A 23188-nucleotide genomic window follows, 5' to 3' on the forward strand; every position below is an offset into this window, starting at 1 on the left:
GGTGTTGTGGTGTTGAGGAGGTGTTGAGGTGTTGTGGTGTTGAGGAGGTGTTGAGGTGTTGTGGTGTTGAGGTGTGGTGTTGAGGAGGTGTTGAGATGTTGTGGTGTTGTGGAGGTGTTGAGATGTTGTGGTGTTGAGGAGGTGTTGAGATGTTGTGGTGTTGAGGAGGTGTTGAGATGTTGTGTTGAGGAGGTGTTGAGGTGTGGTGTTGAGGAGGTGTTGTGGTGTTGAGGTGTTGTTGAGGAGGTGTTGAGATGTTGTGGTGTTGAGATGTGGTGTTGTTGAGGTGTTGTGGTGTTGAGGAGGTGTTGATGTGGTGTTGAGATGTGGTGTTGTTAGGGCTATGAGAGACTCACTTGCTGATGTACTCGGCGTTGAGCACCTTGTTGCAGACCTTACACTTGAAGCAGCCCAGGTGCCAGTGTTTATCCAGCGCTACAAGAGACTGCTCATTCTTAAACTCCTTCCCACAGCCACAGCAGTCTACACAGAGAGAGAGAGAGAGAGAGAGATTTATCAGGATGTGAAGCGAGAGGAGGTGGACTGATATTCTACTGTATAGAATGATGACGTGAGACAGAACATGAGTGTATGTAGGGTAACTTACTGTGGACAGCCTGTATGGGAGCAGGGCTGTTGGCAGACTGGGGCTGTGTACAGTTTTGGCAGACACACTCTTTACCGTTAAAAGTCACACGGTCACCGGCAGGGAACGGCTGTCTGTCAATCAACACGCAACACAAGACACGGTCAGTTCACAACAATGAACTAGTCATTATTGAACTGTGAACATGTTTTACTGTTTGGGTGAGTAAGACTGCAGACCATGATGACTATGGCTGACATTCCAGGGTAATACGTGAAGGGCGGACAACCAACGTGATTCGAGGTGCAACAATTTTTGGGCGCCAACATTGATAAAGAAATGAGTTCTGATGAAGGCCACTGACGAGGGCCACTGACAGACGAAGGCCACTGACGAAGACCTTTTCAACTAAATTCTCACGGTATTAGATCATGTGAATAAATAACCCCCACATTGACCATGCATAAATGTATCAAAGCCTTTAGGTGAGCAGCATTAGGGAAGACTCCATTACACCAAACTGTACTACAGCACTGAGGAGTATCTCACTACCAGACTGGCAGTGGGTTCAGTAGAATAGAGCAGAGATAATTCCATATTGTCTTGGCTGATATTAGTGTGAAAGATGGGAGTTGTTATCATGCTATGTTTATCACCTAATGCTCTACGTTAGTCCCACTGGATCTGATATGGTCACTGTCACAGCCAGGCTGCTCAGGTTCAAGAGTAGGGACAAACACACACGCACCAGACTAATGAGTCGTAAATGACATATACCAACAAGTACATGGTCCCATCCACACTGACCCAGTGTGATGAATAGAGATACAGAGAGAACTAGATAGATGATGAATGTGTGATGAATAGAGATACAGAGAGAACTAGATAGATGCTGAATGTGTGATGAATAGAGATACAGAGAGAACTAGATAGATGCTGAATGTGTGATGAATAGAGATACAGAGAGAACTAGATAGATGCTGAATGTGTGATGAATAGAGATACAGAAAGAACTAGATAGATGCTGAATGTGTGATGAATAGAGATACAGAGTGAACTAGATAGATGCTGAATGTGTGATGAATAGAGATACAGAGAGAACTAGATAGATGCTAAATGTGTGATGAATAGAGATACAGAGAGGAGAACTAGATAGATGATGAATGTGTGATGACAGATGTAGAACAACCAATCTGAGACTCCCTCCCTCCTCCCCACAGAGAAACACACACATATAGATACCAATGCAACTAACCACACACACAGTGTGGTTAAAGTAACACTATGCTCTTGCCAAGGGACAGACCGCACAACAACCTCTACAGGAGTCAGGACAGTGTCACCCATCCTCCACCCTCTCCATCCCTTCCTCTCAGCCTTTATGACATCCCAAACTCCTAAATGTAAGAGGTCACATTAGAGATTATTCATCTACCCTAGAAGAAGAACGGACACAGTGACAGATACAGCAGTATTGGAGATGGAGACTAACATACATCATATACCACACAGGGAGAGAGGGAGAAAGAGAGAGAGAGAGAGAGAGAGAGAGAGCATCAGGGAGAAAGAGAGAGAGAGAATCAGGGAGAGGGAGAGAGAGAATCAGGGAGCGAGAGAGAGAGAGAGAGAGCATCAGGGAGAAAGAGAGAGAGAGAATCAGGGAGCGAGAGAGAGAGAGCATCAGGGAGAAAGAGAGAGAGAGAATCAGGGAGAGAGGGAGAGAGAGAGAATCAGGGAGAGAGGGAGAGAGAGAATCAGGGAGCGAGAGAGCATCAGGGAGAAAGAGAGAGAGAGAATCAGGGAGAGAGAGAGAGAGAGAATCAGGGAGAGAGGGAGAGCATCAGGGAGAGAGGGAGAGAGAGAGAATCAGGGAGAAAGAGAGAGAGAGAATCAGGGAGAGAGGGAGAGAGAGAATCAGGGAGAGAGGGAGAGAGAGCAGGGAGAAAGAGAGATCAACAACAACAACAACACCTTCACACACACACACATAGTTAACACTGGCTTATAGATCACACACACACACACACACACACACACACACACAGTATTCCATTTGAATGCGTTAGGGGATTCCAGGTCAAACTACAGTATTGACAGTCTTCAAAACATCCAGATGCATATTTTAATGTGGGCATCCATCTGTCTGTGCATCTGATTGTCCCTTAGGTGTGTGTGTGTGTGTGTGTGTGTGTGTGTGTGTGTGTGTGTGTGTGTGTGTGTGTGTGTGTCCCTCCTCCCTTACTTGCAGGTGACGCAGACGAAGCAGCGTGGGTGGTAGGTCTTTCCCAGCGCTGACACCACCTCTCCCTCGATGAACTCCTCACAGCTGAAGCAGCGCGTGCCGTACATCCGCTGGTAGTCCAGGGTGCAGATGTACTCCCCCTGACGCACAAAGAACCCCCCCTGGGCCAGGTCAACGCCACACACTGCATGGGGAAAGAGAGAGGGGAACACAATGAGACATCCAATCAAAGATAGCAGTGTGTTTTGTTTACATTTGTCAAAATAAGCATTGCTGTATAAAAAAGAAAGAAATATCACATTCCATATATACTTCCAACAATTGAATGGGTTAACCAACATTTAGGTATGCACTGCCTTCTTCACAATCAGCTGAAATGCCTGAGAGGGTGGTACAGATGGATAACTCTAGCTGAAATGCCTGAGAGGATGGTACAGATGGATAACTCTAGCTGAAATGCCTGAGAGGGTGGTACAGATGGATAACTCTAGCTGAAATGCCTGAGAGGATGGTACAGATGGATAACTCTAGCTGAAATGCCTGAGAGGATGGTACAGATGGATAACTCTAGCTGAAATGCCTGAGAGGATGGTACAGATGGATAACTCTAGCTGAAATGCCTGAGAGGGTGGTACAGATGGATAACTCTAGCTGAAATGCCTGAGAGGGTGGTACAGATGGATAACTCTAGCTGAAATGCCTGAGAGGATGGTACAGATGGATAACTCTAGCTGAAATGCCTGAGAGGATGGTACAGATGGATAACTCTAGCTGAAATGCCTGAGAGGGTGGTACAGATGGATAACTCTAGCTGAAATGCCTGAGAGGATGGTACAGATGGATAACTCTAGCTGAAATGCCTGAGAGGGTGGTACAGATGGATAACTGTAGCTGAAATGCCAGAGAGGGTGGTACAGATGGATAACTGTAGCTGAAATGCCTGAGAGGGTGGTACAGATGGATAACTCTAGCTGAAATGCCTGAGAGGATGGTAGAGATGGATAACTCTAGCTGAAATGCCTGAGAGGATGGTACAGATGGATAACTCTAGCTGAAATACCTGAGAGGGTGGTACAGATGGATAACTGTAGCTGAAATACCTGAGAGGGTGGTACAGATGGATAACTCTAGCTGAAATGCCTGAGAGGGTGGTACAGATGGATAACTCTAGCTGAAATGCCTGAGAGGGTGGTACAGATGGATAACTCTAGCTGAAATGCCTGAGAGGGTGGTACAGATGGATAACTCTAGCTGAAATGCCTGAGAGGGTGGTACAGATGGATAACTCTAGCTGAAATGCCTGAGAGTGTGGTACAGATGGATAACTCTAGCTGAAATGCCTGAGAGGATGGTACAGATGGATAACTCTAGCTGAAATGCCTGAGAGGGTGGTACAGATGGATAACTCTAGCTGAGATGCCTGAGAGGGTGGTACAGATGGATAACTCTAGCTGAAATGCCTGAGAGGGTGGTACAGATGGATAACTCTAGCTGAAATGCCTGAGAGGATGGTACAGATGGATAACTCTAGCTGAGATGCCTGAGAGGGTGGTACAGATGGATAACTCTAGCTGAAATGCCTGAGAGGGTGGTACAGATGGATAACTCTAGCTGGAATCCATGAAGAGAGGTCCAATGAAGAGGAATGGACACAGTTGATAACACCAGCACTATCTCACAGTCTGGAACAAGTGAGAGGAACAACTGTGATACCAAGAGCCTTTTCTACACGTCTTGTTTTCATGAACCACTGTGGCTGCCAGCAACACATCACTGAGATACAGAGAGAGTGTGGGTGTCTGCATCTTTCAGCATGTGTTTATGTGTGTGGAAATTCAACGCATTTCACCTCCATGAGCACGGCATGAAAAGCCATCACAGACAGTACATAGAGTGACTGACAGCATCACACACACTACACAGAGTGACTGACAGCATCACACACACTACACAGAGTGACTGACAGCATCACACACACTACACAGAGTGACTGACAGCATCACACAGAGATGAAACATCTCTCTCCTCTCTCAGCATGGAAATAATACATTAACCATGGCAACAACACAATACACACATCCCCATGACATCACTCCCTGGACCCGCCCGCTGGAAACTCCTTTTTCCACTCGTTTAATAAAACAAAGTGAGTTCCTCTCTTTCACAGGCACTGATGGCTTGGGTTTCCTGCCTTCTTTCTCCGAAAAAGAAGGGAAGGAGAGAAACAGAGAGAGATGTGATGCTTCAGGAATCCTCCCTGACCTTTTAACACCTTGTGGAGATGAGGTGTCACACAACACGCATGGTGCACACACACACACACACACACACACACACACGCAGTACAAAGACGGAATGTAGATGAGGTAATACATAAACAGCAGTGCCTGAGGGTTTCCTATCTCGATAACATCAGTGTGGAAACTAAAGTAACACCCTCCTTTCAGACAGCTATAACACAGAATGTGATCTGACAGAAAATGACAGCCATGTCACTTGAACCCAGGACAGCCAGGCCACACCTTCCATAGAATGACATACTAAAACCAATTGAATTGAATAGGATCTCTGTGACACCTTCTTGGCACAGCAACCTAACCACTGTTCCACAGATTCTCGGCCATTTTCAGAAGCACGGGTGATGTATTACTGCTTATAATTTGTCCAGTACTACAGTAAAAGTGTTGTCATTGTTCCACATGAACACCATCCTAGTCTGTTGTTTCCCTGTTGCATAACCTAGTACCGTTCCCACACTCCCCCTCACATTAATTCTCAATACAACCTCTTTACAACGTCAATACAACCTCTTTACAATGTCAATATAACCTCTTTACAACGTCAATATAACCTCTTTACAACATCAATATACCCTATTTTCAATGTCAATACAACCTCTTTACAACATCAATACACCCTATTTTCAATGTCAGTACAACCGCTTTACAACATCAATACACCCTATTTACAACGTCAATACAACCTATTTACAACATCAATACACCCTATTTTCAACGTCAATACAACTGCTTTACAACATCAATACACCCTATTTACAACATCAATACAACCTCTTTACAACATCAATACACCCTATTTTCAACGTCAATACAACTGTTTTACGACGTCAATATAACCTCTTTACAACGTCAATACAACCTCTTTACAACATCAATAAGGTGCATTAGCAGGGGATTAGGACTGAGCCCATCACGGAGGTGAGGTTTAGGAGTGAGTTTAGGGTGAAGGAGGGGGTACTGGGTTACTCTGTGGGAAGGTTTAGGGTGAAGGAGGGGGTACTGGGTCACTCTGTGGGAAGGTTTAGGGTGAAGGAGGGGGTACTGGGTTACTATGTGGGAAGGTTTAGGGTGAAGGAGGGGTACTGGGTTACTCTGTGGGAAGGTTTAGGGTGAAGGAGGGGGGTACTGGGTTACTCTGTGGGAAGGTTTAGGGTGAAGGAGGGGGTACTGGGTTACTCTGTGGGAAGGTTTAGGGTGAAGGAGGGGGTACTGGGTTACTATGTGGGAAGGTTTAGGGTGAAGGAGGGGGTGCTGGGTTACTATGTGGGAAGGTTTAGGGTGAAGGAGGGGGTACTGGGTTACTATGTGGGAAGGTTTAGGGTGAAGGAGGGGGTACTGGGTTACTATGTGGGAAGGTTTAGGGTGAAGGAGGGGGTACTGGGTTACTCTGTGGGAAGGTTTAGGGTGAAGGAGGGGGTACTGGGTTACTCTGTGGGAAGGTTTAGGGTGAAGGAGGGGTACTGGGTTACTCTGTGGGAAGGTTTAGGGTGAAGGAGGGGGTACTGGGTTACTCTGTGGGAAGGTTTAGGGTGAAGGAGGGGTACTGGGTTACTCTGTGGGAAGGTTTAGGGTGAAGGAGGGGGGTACTGGGTTACTATGTGGGAAGGTTTAGGGTGAAGGAGGGGGTACTGGGTTACTCTGTGGGAAGGTTTAGGGTGAAGGAGGGGGTACTGGGTCACTCTGTGGGAAGGTTTAGGGTGAAGGAGGGGTACTGGGTTACTCTGTGGGAAGGTTTAGGGTGAAGGAGGGGTACTGGGTCACTCTGTGGGAAGGTTTAGGGTGAAGGAGGGGGTACTGGGTTACTCTGTGGGAAGGTTTAGGGTGAAGGAGGGGGTACTGGGTTACTCTGTGGGAAGGTTTAGGGTGAAGGAGGGGGTACTGGGTTACTATGTGGGAAGGTTTAGGGTGAAGGAGGGGGTACTGGGTTACTCTGTGGGAAGGTTTAGGGTGAAGGAGGGGGTACTGGGTTACTCTGTGGGAAGGTTTAGGGTGAAGGAGGGGGTACTGGGTTACTCTGTGGGAAGGTTTAGGGTGAAGGAGGGGTACTGGGTTACTCTGTGGGAAGGTTTAGGGTGAAGGAGGGGGTACTGGGTTACTATGTGGGAAGGTTTAGGGTGAAGGAGGGGTACTGGGTTACTCTGTGGGAAGGTTTAGGGTGAAGGAGGGGGGTACTGGGTTACTCTGTGGGAAGGTTTAGGGTGAAGGAGGGGGTACTGGGTTACTCTGTGGGAAGGTTTAGGGTGAAGGAGGGGGTACTGGGTTACTCTGTGGGAAGGTTTAGGGTGAAGGAGGGGTACTGGGTTACTCTGTGGGAAGGTTTAGGGTGAAGGAGGGGGTACTGGGTTACTCTGTGGGAAGGTTTAGGGTGAAGGAGGGGTACTGGGTTACTCTGTGGGAAGGTTTAGGGTGAAGGAGGGGGGTACTGGGTTACTATGTGGGAAGGTTTAGGGTAAAGGAGGGGGTACTGGGTTACTCTGTGGGAAGGTTTAGGGTGAAGGAGGGGGTACTGGGTCACTCTGTGGGAAGGTTTAGGGTGAAGGAGGGGTACTGGGTTACTCTGTGGGAAGGTTTAGGGTGAAGGAGGGGTACTGGGTCACTCTGTGGGAAGGTTTAGGGTGAAGGAGGGGGTACTGGGTTACTCTGTGGGAAGGTTTAGGGTGAAGGAGGGGGTACTGGGTTACTCTGTGGGAAGGTTTAGGGTGAAGGAGGGGTACTGGGTTACTCTGTGGAAGGTTTAGGGTGAAGGAGGGGTACTGGGTCACTCTGTGGGAAGGTTTAGGGTGAAGGAGGGGGGTACTGGGTTACTATGTGGGAAGGTTTAGGGTGAAGGAGGGGGTACTGGGTTACTCTGTGGGAAGGTTTAGGGTGAAGGAGGGGGTACTGGGTCACTCTGTGGGAAGGTTTAGGGTGAAGGAGGGGTACTGGGTTACTCTGTGGGAAGGTTTAGGGTGAAGGAGGGGTACTGGGTCACTCTGTGGGAAGGTTTAGGGTGAAGGAGGGGGTACTGGGTTACTCTGTGGGAAGGTTTAGGGTGAAGGAGGGGGTACTGGGTTACTCTGTGGGAAGGTTTAGGGTGAAGGAGGGGTACTGGGTTACTCTGTGGAAGGTTTAGGGTGAAGGAGGGGTACTGGGTCACTCTGTGGGAAGGTTTAGGGTGAAGGAGGGGGTACTGGGTTACTCTGTGGGAAGGTTTAGGGTGAAGGAGGGGGTACTGGGTTACTCTGTGGGAAGGTTTAGGGTGAAGGAGGGGGTACTGGGTTACTCTGTGGGAAGGTTTAGGGTGAAGGAGGGGGTGCTGGGTTACTATGTGGGAAGGTTTAGGGTGAAGGAGGGGGTACTGGGTTACTCTGTATGCGAAGGTTTAGGGTGAAGGAGGGGGTACTGGGTTACTCTGTGGGAAGGTTTAGGGTGAAGGAGGGGGTACTGGGTTACTATGTGGGAAGGTTTAGGGTGAAGGAGGGGGTACTGGGTTACTCTGTGGGAAGGTTTAGGGTGAAGGAGGGGGTACTGGGTCACTGTGGGAAGGTTTAGGGTGAAGGAGGGGGTGCTGGGTTACTATGTGGGAAGGTTTAGGGTGAAGGAGGGGGTACTGGGTTACTCTGTGGGAAGGTTTAGGGTGAAGGAGGGGGTACTGGGTTACTCTGTGGGAAGGTTTAGGGTGAAGGAGGGGGTACTGGGTTACTATGTGGGAAGGTTTAGGGTGAAGGAGGGGGTACTGGGTTACTCTGTGGGAAGGTTTAGGGTGAAGGAGGGGGTACTGGGTCACTGTGGGAAGGTTTAGGGTGAAGGAGGGGGTGCTGGGTTACTATGTGGGAAGGTTTAGGGTGAAGGAGGGGGTGCTGGGTTACTATGTGGGAAGGTTTAGGGTGAAGGAGGGGGTACTGGGTTACTCGGTGGGAAGGTTTAGGGTGAAGGAGGGGGTACTGGGTTACTATGTGGGAAGGTTTAGGGTGAAGGAGGGGGTACTGGGTTACTCTGTTGGAAGGCATCAGATGTAGATTCTGGTATGCATTCAGGACCCTGGACTCTGACTGAAGGGCTCTGATCTGCATTCTGGTATGTAGAGGATTGAAACCCATCCCCTCTGCTGCTACTCCCTGTACCAGAGAACGTCTCTAGTTTGGGACACACTGTCACCAATGTCGACTCATCAAACAGCCTGCTGTGAAATATGTGACCTGTGACCTAGTAGAAAGGACATGCAGTTGGCTGGAGGATGATTCAGGGAGGGATATTGGATGAAGATATGAAGATGAAGATCGTCATCACCAATCAAACATACTTCAACACCAGTCCTAAGCATGGCAATCTCCGCCGTTGGCATAGGTTCATAAATTAATGAGTGATAATAAATATGAATCATTTACCACCTTCAGAAACCAGGCAGGATGGTTATAATGACTCCCCTAATAGGCCTACAGTCTGTCTCTAAGAAGAGAGAAGAGCTGATGAAGAGGAGAGAAGAGATAATGAAGAGGAGAGAAGAGATAATGAAGAGAGGAGAGAGAAGGGCTAATGAAGAGAGGAGAGAGAAGGGCTAATGAAGAGAGGAGAGAGAAGGGCTAATGAAGAGAGGAGAGAAGAGATAATGAAGAGAGGAGAGAGAAGAGCTGATGAAGAGGAGAGAAGAGAGAGAAGGGCTAATGAAGAGAGGAGAGGAGAGATAATGAAGAGAGGAGAGAGAAGGGCTAATGAAGAGAGGAGAGAAGAGATAATGAAGAGAGGAGAGAAGAGATAATGAAGAGAGAGAAGGGCTAATGAAGAGGAGAGAAGAGATAATGAAGAGAGGAGAGAGAAGGGCTAATGAAGAGAGGAGAGAGAAGGGCTAATGAAGAGAGGAGAGAGAAGGGCTAATGAAGAGAGGAGAGAAGAGATAATGAAGAGAGGAGAGAAGAGATAATGAAGAGAGGAGAGATAATGAAGAGGAGACAAGAGATAATGAAGATGAGAGACGAGATAATGAAGAGGAGACAAACGATAATGAAGAGGAGAAAAGAGATCATGAAGAGAGAAGAGATAATGAAGAGAGGAGAGATAATGAAGATAGGAGAGAAGAGAGAGGAGAGAAGAGATAATGAAGAGAGGAGAGAAAGAACGGTTCTAGGACGGTTCTAAATGCTGTAGTTCAGGGTTCATCAACTAGATTCAGCCGCGGGCCGATTTCTTTCACGAGCGGATGGATGGTCAGGGGGCTGGAACATAATTACAAATAATTTGCTAATTGACTGAAAGAAGCCCAAACAGATATAATATATGACTAAAACATAAAAATGTCAAACCTTGCTTACGTTTGTATACGATAGAGGTCGACCGATTAAATCGGAATGGCTGATTAATTTGGGCCGATTTCAAGTTTTCATAACAATCAGAAATCTGTATTTTTGGGCGCCGATTTTTTTTTTTTTAGACCTTTATTTAACTAGGCAAGTCAGTTAAGAACACATTCTTATTTTCAATGACGGCCTAGGAACGGTGGGTTAACTGCCTTGTGCAGGGGCAGAACGACAGATTTTTACCTTGTCAGCTCAGGGATTCAATCTTGCAACCTTACGGTTAACTAGTCCAACGCTCTAACCACCTGCTTTACATTGCACTCCACGAGGAGCCTGCCTGTTACGCGAATGCAGTAAGAAGCCAAGGTAAGTTGCTAGCTAGCATTAAACTTATCTTATAAAAAACAATCAATCAATCAATCAATCATAATCACTAGTTAACTACACATGGTTGATGATATTACTAGTTTATCTAGCATGTCCTGCGTTGCATATAATCGATGCGGTGCGCATTCGCGAAAAAGGACTGTCGTTGCTCCAACAAGTACCTAACCATAAACATCCATGCCTTTCTTAAAATCAATACACAAGTATATATTTTTAAACCTGCATATTTAGTTAATATTGCCTGCTAACGTGAATTTCTTTTAACTAGGGAAATTATGTCACTTCTCTTGCGTTCTGTGCTACACAGCCAGGGTATATGCAGCAGTTTGGGCCGCCTGGCTCGTTGCGAACTGTGTGAAGACCATTTCTTCCTAACAAAGACAGCCAACTTCGCCAAACGGGGGATGATTTAACAAAAGCGCATTTGCGAAAAAAGCACAATCGTTGCACGACTGTACCTAACCATAAACATCAATGCCTTTCTTAAAATCAATACACAGAAGTATATATTTTTAAACCTGCATATTTAGCTAAAAGAAATCCAGGTTAGCAGGCAATATTAACCAGGTGAAATTATGTCACTTCTCTTGGGTTCATTGCAAGCAGGGTCAGGGTATATGCAACAGTTTGGGCCGCCTGGCTCGTTACGAACTAATTTGCCAGAATTTTATGTAATTATGACATAACATTGAAGGTTGTGCAATGTAACAGGAATATTTAGACTTATGGATGCCATCCGTTAGATAAAATACGGAACGGTTCCGTATTTCACTAAAATAATAAAGTTTTGTTTTCAAGATGATAGTTTCCGGATTCGACCATATTAAAGACCTAAGGCTCGTATTTCTTTGTGTTATTATGTTATAATTAAGTCTATGATTTTATAGAGCAGTCTGACTGAGCGATGGTAGGCACCAGCAGGCTCATAAGCATTCATTCAAACAGCACTTTCGTGCGTTTTGCCAGCAGCTCTTCGCTGTGCTTCAAGCATTGCGCTGTTTATGACTTCAAGCCTATCAACTCCCGAGATTAGGCTGGTGTAACCGATGTGAAATGGCTAGCTAGTTAGCGAGGTGCGCGCTAATAGCGTTTCAAACGTCACTCGCTCTGAGACTTGGAGTAGTTGTTCCCCTTGCTCTACATGGGTAACGCTGCTTCGAGGGTGGCTGTTGTCGGTGTTCCTGGTTCGAGCCCAGGTAGGAGCGAGGAGAGGTACGGAAGCTATACTGTTACACTGGCAATATTAAAGTGCCTATAAGAACATCCAATAGTCAAAGGTATATGAAATACAAATCGTATAGAGAGAAATAGTCCTATAATTCCTATAATTCCTACAATAACTACAACCTAAAACTTCTTACCTGGGAATATTGAAGACTCATGTTAAAAGGAACCACCAGCTTTCATATGTTCTCATGTTCTGAGCAAGGAACTTAAACGTTGGCACATATTACATGGCACATATTGCACTTTTACTTTCTTCTCCAACACTTTTTTGCATTATTTCAACCAAATTGGACATGTTTCATTATTTATTTGAGGCTAAATTGATTTTATTGATGTATTATATTAAGTTAAAATATGTGTTCATTCAGTATTGTTGTAATTGTCATTATTACAAATAATAAAAATAAAGAAATGGGCCGATTAATCGGCACCGGCTTTTTTTTTGGGCCCTCCAATAATCGGTATCGGTGTTGAAAAATCATAATCGGTCGACCTCTAGTATACAATCATATATACTGTATCTATCTCCCTATTATGCGTGGGAAAACATTGAAACAGATTTCCCAAATTAAAATCACTTGGAGCGGATTTACTGGTGTGTTTACCGTCTTTTATGTCCAACCGGTGACCCGTTGGGGAACTCGGCTCTAGTTCTTTCCTGGGCGTGATGAGTTGAGTGCATTACGTAACTCAACCCAGTTTACCATCACATCATCACCAGCGTTCAGTACAAAACAGACAAAAGATGTGGCTTGTGTTCTCCCCTCCTCTCCACTAATAGACACTGTGAAGCTCTCTTCCCCTCATCTCTCCTTCATGTATCCCTCATACCTAGTTCATTCTGGATGTGTCAAAGCAGCTTGAAAAGAATTCACCACTCGCTCTCTTGCCTGCCGCTGCACTTACGGAATCAGATCCAATCAAATCAAGTGTTGTTGGGGTCTGTTATCCCTGTACGCACCAAAGAGCACAACTCACTGGGGGAAGAGACGACAAACGAAAAACAGCCTGCTTTCAAGCATAGGATACCTTTTTCAATCAAAGTTCCTGAAACAAACAAAAGAACTGAAATACTACTCAAGCCCAACAAAGATACTTTCAATGACTCCTGTCTACCAAAAATACTTTCAATGACTCCTGTCTACCAAAAATACTTTCAATGACTCCCGTCTACCAAAAATGAGACTTTATTGTTCGAAGTGCATACCATTCCCTACCCTACACTCCTAGCACCTTTTTCCATCTAGACCTTAAAAGGGTTCTTCGGCTGTCCCCATAGGAGAACCCATTGAAGAACCCTTTTTGGTTCCAGGTGGAACCCTTTTGAGTTCCATGTAGAACCCTTTCAACAGAGGGTTCTACATGGATCCCACAAATGTTCTACCTGGAACCAAAAAGGGTTCTCCTATGGGGACAGCCAAAGAACCCTTTTGGAACCCTTTTTTCTAAGTGTGTACCCTACCATACCCTACCCTACCCGTGACGACAGTGGGTGTGTCCAAAACCATGTCAAAAACATGTCACACTCAAACACGTGTATTACGGTATGTTTAGTATAATTACTCTGCAAGGGGCATTGACTTATGGAGTGGAGCATACCTGGTGGAAATTACAAAGGCCTCTGACCCGTTGAACTCTTGAGTGTGGTAGAAAGGGGTGGTGAGTACATGAGGGTGCGTAATGGTTGAGGGAAGAAAGCCAAGTAATATTATGTTGCAGTAGATTAGGTTGCCTGTACTGTATAGAAAGGATTGTCTGTAGGAAGTAGCTACCTACTGCTGGAATGACAAATACAATAACATAGACTCAAGAACCATATGGGATTTATACACACTACACAGACAATAATAATACAATAATAGTAATAATAATAAGAATATAATAAGCCATTGAGCAGATGCTTTTCTTCAGCTAATTGTTCCATTTCCTGCTGAGAGAAGACCTAAGAACCCTCTCTCTCCATTGTATCATGCCTATGGGCTGATTGATTGACGATAATTCTCTGTTGCTACAAGGTCATTCACAGGGAGACCAAATCAAATTATACTTGTCACATGCACCGAATACAACTGGTGTAGACTGACGAGTCCTTCCCAACGAAAATAGGAACACAAGAGGAATAAAATACAATACACAAGAATGGAGCTAAACTCAGCAAAAAAAGAAACGTCCCTTTTTCAGGACCCGGTCTTTCAAAGATAATTCATAAAAATCCAAATAACTTCACAGATCTTCATTGTAATGAGTTTAAACACTGTTTCCCATGCTTGTTCAGTGAACCATAAACAATTAATGAACATGCACCTGTGGAACGGTCGTTAAGACACTAACAGCTTACAGACGGTAGGCAATTAAGGTAACAGTTATGAAAACATAGGACACTAAAGAGACCTTTCTACTGACTCTGAAAAACACCAAAAGAAAGATGCCCAGGGTCCCTGCTCATCTGCGTGAACGTGCCTTAGGCATGCTGCAAGGAGGCATGTGGACTGCAGATGTGGCCAGGGAAATAAATTGCAATGTCCGTACTGTGAGATGCCTAAGACAGCGCTACAGGGAGACAGGACGGACAGCTGATAATCCTCGCAGTGGCAGACCACGTGTAACAACACCTGCACAGGATTGGTACATCCAAACATCACACCTGCGGGACAGGTACAGGATGGCAACAACAACTGCCCGAGTTACATCAGGAACGCACAATCCCTCCATCAGTGCTCAGACTGTGCGCAATAGGCTGAGAGAGGCTGGACTGAGGGCTTGTAGGCCTGTTGTAAGGCAGGTCCTCACCAGACATCACCGGCAACAACGTCGCCTATGGGCATAAACCCACCGTCGCAGGACCAGACAGGACTGGCAAAAAGTGCTCTTCACTGACGAGTCACAGTTTTGTCTCACCGAGGGTGATGGTTGGATTCGCGTTTATCGTCGAAGGAATGAGCGTTACACCGAGGCCTGTACTCTGGAAGGGGATTGATTTGGAGGTGAAGGGTCCGTCATGGTCTGGGGCGGTGTGTCACAGCATCATCGGACTGAGCTTGTTGTCATTGCAGGCAATCTCAACACTGTGCGTTACAGGGAAGACATCCTCCTCCCTCATGTGGTACCCTTCATGCAGGCTCATCCTGACATGACCCTCCAGCATGACAATGCCACCAGCCATACTGCTCGTTCTGTGCGTGATTTCCTGCAAGACAGGAATGTCAGTGTTCTGCCATGTCCAGCAAAGATCTCAATCCCATTGAGCACGTCTGGAACCTGTTGGATCGGAGGGTGAGGGCTAGGGCCATTCTCCCCAGAAATGTCTGGGAACTTGCAGGTGCCTTGGTGGAAGAGTGGGGTAACATCTGATAGCAAGAACTGGCAAATCTGGTGCAGTCCATGAGGAGGAGATGCACTGCAGTACTTAATGCAGCTGGTGGCCACACCAGATACTGACTGTTACTTGAACTTGTTCAGTTCATGTCTCAGTTGTTGAATCTTATGTTCATAAAAATATTTACATACGTTAAGTTTGCTGAAAATAAACTCAGTTGACAGTGAGAGGACGTTTCTTTTTCTGCTGAGTTTTATTTACAGGGAGCACCAGTACCAGATCAATGTGGAGCTATACACAGGGAGTACCAGTACCAGATCAATGTGGAGCTATATACAGAGAGCACCAGTACCAGATCAATGTGGAGCTATATACAGGGAGCACCAGTACCAGATCAATGTGGAGCTATATACAGGGAGTACCAGTACCAGATCAATGTGGAGCTATATACAGGGAGTACCAGTACCAGATCAATGTGGAGCTATATACAGGGAGCACCAGTACCAGATCAATGTGGAGCTATATACAGGGAGCACCAGTACCAGATCAATGTGGAGCTATATACAGGGAGCACCAGTACCAGATCAATGTGGAGCTATATACAGGGAGCACCAGTACCAGATCAATGTGGAGCTATATACAGGGAGTACCAGTACCAGATCAATGTGGAGCTATATACAGGGAGTACCAGTACCAGATCAATGTGGAGCTATATACAGGGAGTACCAGTACCAGATCAATGTGGAGCTATATACAGGGAGTACCAGTACCAGATCAATGTGGAGCTATATACAGGGAGTACCAGTACCAGATCAATGTGAGGCTATATACAGGGAGTACCAGATCAATGTGGAGCTATATACAGGGAGTACCAGTACCAGATCAATGTGGAGCTATATACAGGGAGTACCAGTACCAGATCAATGTGGAGCTATATACAGGGAGTACCAGTACCAGATCAATGTGGAGCTATATACAGGGAGTACCAGTACCAGATCAATGTGGAGCTATATACAGGGAGTACCAGTACCAGATCAATGTGGAGCTATATACAGGGAGTACCAGTACCAGATCAATGTGGAGCTATATACAGGGAGTACCAGTACCAGATCAATGTGGAGCTATATACAGGGAGTACCAGTACCAGATCAATGTGGAGCTATATACAGGGAGTACCAGATCAATGTGGAGCTATATACAGGGAGCACCAGTACCAGATCAATGTGGAGCTATATACAGGGAGTACCAGTACCAGATCAATGTGGAGCTATATACAGGGAGTACCAGATCAATGTGGAGCTATATACAGGGAGCACCAGTACCAGATCAATGTGGAGCTATATACAGGGAGCACCAGTACCAGATCAATGTGGAGCTATATACAGGTATTACCAGTACCAGATCAATGTGGAGCTATATACAGGGAGTACCAGTACCAGATCAATGTGGAGCTATATACAGGGAGTACCAGTACCAGATCAATGTGGAGCTATATACAGGGAGTACCCATACCAGATCAATGTGGAGCTATATACAGGGAGTACCAGTACCAGATCAATGTGGAGCTATATACAGGGAGTACCAGTAGCAGATCAATGTGGAGCTATATACAGGGAGTACCAGTACCAGATCAATGTGGAGCTATATACAGGGAGTACCCATACCAGATCAATGTGGAGCTATATACAGGGAGTACCAGTACCAGATCAATGTGGAGCTATATACAGGGAGTACCAGTACCAGATCAATGTGGAGCTATATACAGGGAGCACCAGTACCAGATCAATGTGGAGCTATATACAGGGAGTACCCAGTACCAGATCAATGTGGAGCTATATACAGGGAGTACCAGTACCAGATCAATGTGGAGCTATATACAGGGAGTACCAGTACCAGGTCAATGTGGAGCTATATACAGGGAGTACCAGTACCAGATCAATGTGGAGCTATATACAGGGAGTACCAGTACCAGATCAATGTGGAGCTATATACAGGGAGTACCAGTACCAGATCAATGTGGAGCTATATACAGGGAGTACCAGATCAATGTGGAGCTATATACAGGGAGCACCAGTACCAGATCAATGTGGAGCTATATACAGGGAGTACCAGTACCAGATCAATGTGGAGTTATATACAGGTATTACCAGTACCAGATCAATGTGCAGATGTAAGAGGCATTTGAGGTAGATATGTACATGAAGGCAGGGTGTGTGTGTGTGTGTATGTATGTGTGTTTGTGTTGTGTCGGTATGCATGTGTGTGTGTGTGTGTGTACAGTATGTATGTGTGTGTGTGCATATGTAGTGTATGTGAAAGTGTCAATGTACTGGGTGAGTGTGTATATGGTGTGAATATATAGTCTAGTGCTTGTGCGTAGGGTTAGTGCAGATAGTTTGGGTAGAATTAATGTAATATTTAGCAGCTAACTTGGGATGCATAACACAGGACTGACAGGATGAAAACTTTGACATGTCCTTCAACCTCCAACTAGTTTAATCCTATACTATCCATATCAGGGCCTGTGATCACAAAGATGATCTAGAATCAGCCCCCCCATGTCCATATAATCTGATTCATTATGATCTAAAAGGCAAACTGATCCTAGATCAGCACTGCTACTCAGAGATGTTTTGACTAGAGTCCTCTACAACTATTAATACACACCGACACACACACTTGAATAACACACACACACACACACACACACACACCTGAGCACCACATCAATAAAGGAATCAGACGGGGTCTGTGCATACAATCCCGTGGTTGGAGAGTCCTATTACAAGCCTGCCTGCGTCTATACACCCAAATGAACCCTTCAGACAGCTGAACAGCACCAGACCACAGGATGCTGCGTGACATATTGACATTCAATTAGCATGTCATTTAGATGTCCTTTGGGACTAATCTAATTCCCTATTCTGATCTTTCAGTGGAGAATTACAATGGGCACAGCAGCCAGCCCAGACCTCTGGTTAAGCCCATTCAGTCTTCCAGACGCCAAGTGACCCTATATAAAATTAAAATTACTTTTTATTTGTCACATGCGCCGAATACAACAAGTATTACAGTGAAACGCTTACTTACAAGCCCTAAACCAACAATGCAGTTTTAAGAAAAATACCTAAAAAATCTAATTAAAGAGCAGCAGTAAAATAACAATAGCAAGGCTATATACAGGGGGTACCAGTACAGAGTCATAAACGCTGGTGCTATGAAATATATATGAGCTGTGTGTAAAGTGTAGGCCGCTATGCGCCTTGTCGGCAGGCCCCTGTAAAACGCCCTGTCTATTTTACAGTATGTGTGTCTGGCTAGTCTTAAGATTGATCATACAGTACATGTAGGTCCTTGACAGAATAGAATGCCAACTGGCATTCATTTGGACACCTAAAGAAGTGGGGTGGAGAGCATACGGTTGATCATTGGGTCCATGGTCGATAATTTTGATATGAGAAACGGATCTAAATTGCTAGCAGACTTCTAATAAGACAATGTAGGCAAGGCAAGCTGGGTAGGGCCTATCTGTTGTCCATTACACAAGTTTACATCTAAATATCCAATGTTTTCTATTACTTTCCTCCATTCTCTCCATTCACAGACCCTGACACAGGACAGGACAGAACCTGGAGTTTGTCTACAACATGGGGGATTAGGGTTCCTAATTTGTCCGGACCAGGGAAAAGCAGATAGATATATCCAGGCCCTACCCAACAGCCATATCTACTGTAATATCCCTAGATATATCCTAAACAGCCATATCTACTGTAATATCCCTAGATATATCCTAAACAGCCATATCTACTGTACTATCCCTAGATATATCCAGGCCCTACCCAACAGCCATATCTACTGTACTATCCCTAGATATATCCAGGCCCTACCCAACAGCCATATCTACTGTACTATCCCTAGATATATCCTAAACAGCCATGTCTACTGTACTATCCCTAGATATATCCTAAACAGCCATATCTACTGTACTATCCCTAGATATATCCTAAACAGCCATATCTACTGTACTATCCCTAGATATATCCTAAACAGCCATATCTACTGTACTATCCCTAGATATATCCTAAACAGCCATATCTACTGTACTATCCCTAGATATATCCGAAACAGCCATATCTACTGTACTATCCCTAGATATATCCTAAACAGCCATATCTACTGTACTATCCCTAGATATATCCTAAACAGCCATATCTACTGTACTATCCCTAGATATATCCAGGCCCTACCCAACCGCCATATCTACTGTACTATCCCTATCCTAGCTATATCCTGGCCCTACCCAACAGCCATATCTACTGTACTATCCCTAGATACAGTATATCCTAAACAACCATATCTACTGTACTATCCCTAGATACAGTATATCCTAAACAACCATATCTACTGTACTATCCCTGGATACAGTATATCCTAAACAACCATATCTACTGTACTATCCCTGGATACAGTATATCCTAAACAACCATATCTACTGTACTATCCCTAGATACAGTATATCCTAAACAACCATATCTACTGTAATATCCCTAGCTATGACTGCATTCCATTCCAATCTATCTCTGGTCCACAAGGACCCGTATGGAACATGCACTAGACCCCTAGACCCTGGACCTGTTCCTGGGCTACAGGGGTGGGCGTTGGTGGTATGTGTGTGCGTGGGGTGAGGTCACTATCCCATCCCTGAGTGACGAAAAAAAGCCCCCGAGCTACGAAGGTTCTGGTCCAAGAACGAGAGAACAGAGAGAGGCCAAGAGACAACACCCCATTGAGAACATCTAAAACAGCTGCTATTGTCCCCCCCCCCAAGGCCCCCATGCTGTCAAATAGACCCCGGCACATGGTTATAAGTGTATATTTACTGTCCAACACCAACACTTCTATGAAGGAACCTATTTTGATAGGTTAATAATGACACTGATAGCTGATATCGCTAACAGTTGTTTCCCTTTATCTTGCAGCATATACTCTATGCATTTTTCCATCTGTGTGTATAAAGTTCATATGCCTGTTAGCTTGTATAGTGAGACTGGGTGTGTCAACAGTTTTGCTGGCAGTAGTCAATTCTTTCTTGTGTGAAAATGCTTTTGTGATGTTATCATCCTCCATGAGCGCAAAAACAGGCGAGGGATAAACATCTGCTCAATGTTCTGCCAGAAAACGATCTCAGTGTATCTTTCATTTTGGACGTACTGTGCTTGACTCACTAACTAGCTAATTAATCTGGTGTCAGAAATTCAGACATAAGTGGACACTATGGAGGTCAAACATCAACAAAAACACTTCCCTAGCATGTTGCTAATTAGCAATAGCATTCTGAGCATAATCGTTAATTAGTTAGCGAAAAGCAGCATGATTACATAGCATAGGGCTATATCTGAAGCTGTTTTATGTTAGCGCTGATGCTATCAGAGGACCAGAGCCACTGAGGGGGTTACATTAAATGAATACCCCTGTGTAGCATAGCGCTAATTTACAACTAGCTAGCGAAACGCTTATGGTTTCCCCTTCAGAACTGGCTCCATTAGCCGTCTGGCTAACACCCATACTCGCTATAATTGGTGATAAGCAGGCAGGGAGGTTATACTTGATATGGTTGATTCTCTTCCAGATCAACATGAGGAAGGTTTGATGGTTTTATGATACAGCCAACCCTGTCGCTGTCGGGCTAAGACTGAGGTAGGAAGACTGGAGCCTGAGGTAGGAAGACTGGAGCCTGAGGTAGGAAGACTGGAGCCTGAGGTAGGAAGTTGTTCCTGACTACTGACTGATACAGGGTCAGATATCTTTTTATCCATCTAATGGATTGGAGGTAGGGTCATCTACTGTATTCCTAGATCTGGACTTCAGAGTAACTTCTACCTCAAGCTCTGTAGTCCAGTCAGTCCACATCTGGAAGTGTTTCGTCAAAATGGGCCCCCATCATCCCTTATGATACATGACGAATTCTGGCAGTATAAATCGGACAGTTAGATGGAAATTGAATTTCTGGATTGCATTCCTGCTGTGGAATTCTGGGATGGGCAAAATAAGACTTCCTGTTAAGGGCGGTGGCTGAGGTGGGTGCCGTCCCTGTGTTCCCTCCTCCCTCGTTCCTAGAGGAGAGGATGACTTCCCTGTTCCCTCCTCCCTCGTTCCTTGACGAGAGGATGACTGCCCTGTTCCCTCCTCCCTCGTTCCTAGACGAGAGGATGACTGCCCTGTTTCCTCCTCCCTCGTTCCTAGAGTAGAGGATGACTGCCCTGTTCCCTCCTCCCTCGTTCCTAGAGTAGAGGATGACTGCCCTGTTCCCTCCTCCCTCGTTCCTAGAGTAGAGGATGACTGCCCGGGGGGTGTCCGGTGGCGTTACACACTGATGTAAGAATAAACGCGATAAAATGCAGGAAGCGCCCGACATTGTCCCGACCCTTCTCGTTTCTTAGCAACACTGCCTGTGTTCATAACAACATACAAGCCCCTAGTGAAAGACCGTGGCCTTACAGAGTGCAATGGAGGTGACAGATAGAGGAGGAGAACAGCAGGAGGGAGGGGATGGGCTGAATATGAGATCACAGCACCCGGCTCTTCAGCCACACACACACACTAAAGAGACAAAACAGGAAGCCCAGACCCTGCTGGTCTGTGATTGCTTTGACCTGCCCTATCTTCCCTGTTTCCTATGGTAGTGCTCTGGTGAAGGAGATATGGTAGCAAGATGACCTGACCTGTACAGCATGTTACACCTGCAATAACCTGTGTGTGTGTGTGTGTGTGTGTGTGTGTGTGTGTGTGTGTGTGTGTGTGTGTGTGTGTGCGCATCCATTGCCATAGAGGAAATCCAGTAGCTAGTGGAACTGCTCATAGTAACTATCCAGCAGCATTTGTGTCCCTGTATCTGGTGAGATGTATTGACTAGACAATAAGAGGTCAGGGGTTAGGGGTCAAGGTTGAACTTACCTTTGCAGACAAAGCACTTGATGTGGAAGTGTTTATTCTGCACGCGCAGCACCTCTCCCTTGCAGGCCTTGCCACAGTTCTGACAGGGGACAGAGCTGCTGCTGCCGCCGCCGCCCTGCTTCGCCTGCTCCAGAGGGCTGTGGACAGCCTGCTGGTGAAATACTGAAACACACAGAGACACAGAGAGGTTAGATGGGTATGTTCTGTGCATAGAAATGCACACACACACACATGCATGCATTTGGAGAGTCACGTGTGGAAACACACACACGCGCAGTCATAAACCAAAAACATTCATGACTCATAAAAAAAAACTGCACATCCGCATACTCATACATATGCCCCCATACGCACGCACGCACGCACACACACACACACACACACACACACACACACACACACACACACACACACACACACACACACACACACACACACACACACACACACACACACACACACACTACAAAAGCATGTTGGAATCTTCAAATAGCTCGAAGGCCTGCACATGGTATGCACTGCTCTAAATATGCCCAGTATGTGTAGTGGGAAAGATATGACCAGATAATCAGTACATACAGTGTCAGAGAGACAGAGAGAGAGAGAGAGAGAGAGAGAGAGACAGAGAGAGAGAGAGTGTGTGTTGCTGAAGATGAAGAGCTTCTCTTCAGCCTACTTCAGCTTGTGATATCATGCAGATCAACACAAATGATCACAATCAGATTTATAATGGAAAATGTATAATGTAAAAACTACAACTCATCAATTAGTAATCCTGTCTTCCAGTGACAAACACAGACCCCAATCTGATACCTTCCTCCAATCAGCTTACTTGTTTCAGCAGCTCTCCCTTCTCCATTTATTATGACACAAAACACTCGTATACTTATCCATCATCACCCT

The 23188-nt window shown here is 45.5% G+C and overlaps 1 protein-coding gene across 11 annotated transcripts in view; it reads right to left on the minus strand.

The window, feature by feature from the left end:
* Positions 1-23188, minus strand: part of LOC106608569 (actin-binding LIM protein 2) — a 113339-nt gene that overhangs the window by 41244 nt on the left and 48907 nt on the right. For all 11 annotated transcript variants that reach the window (XM_082977360.1, XM_082977358.1, XM_082977363.1 and 8 more), the window contains exons 2-5: positions 22286-22447; positions 2829-3012; positions 608-720; positions 357-483 (exon numbers count right to left, since the gene is read on the minus strand). In XM_082977360.1, the coding sequence (XP_082833486.1) occupies positions 357-483; positions 608-720; positions 2829-3012; positions 22286-22447 (586 nt within the window). The remainder of the gene's footprint in view (positions 1-356; positions 484-607; positions 721-2828; positions 3013-22285; positions 22448-23188) is intronic.

This window comes from Salmo salar, chromosome 07 (genome assembly GCF_965601325.2).
Source record: "Salmo salar chromosome 07, fSalSal1, whole genome shotgun sequence".
Taxonomy (NCBI): Eukaryota; Metazoa; Chordata; class Actinopteri; order Salmoniformes; family Salmonidae; genus Salmo; species Salmo salar.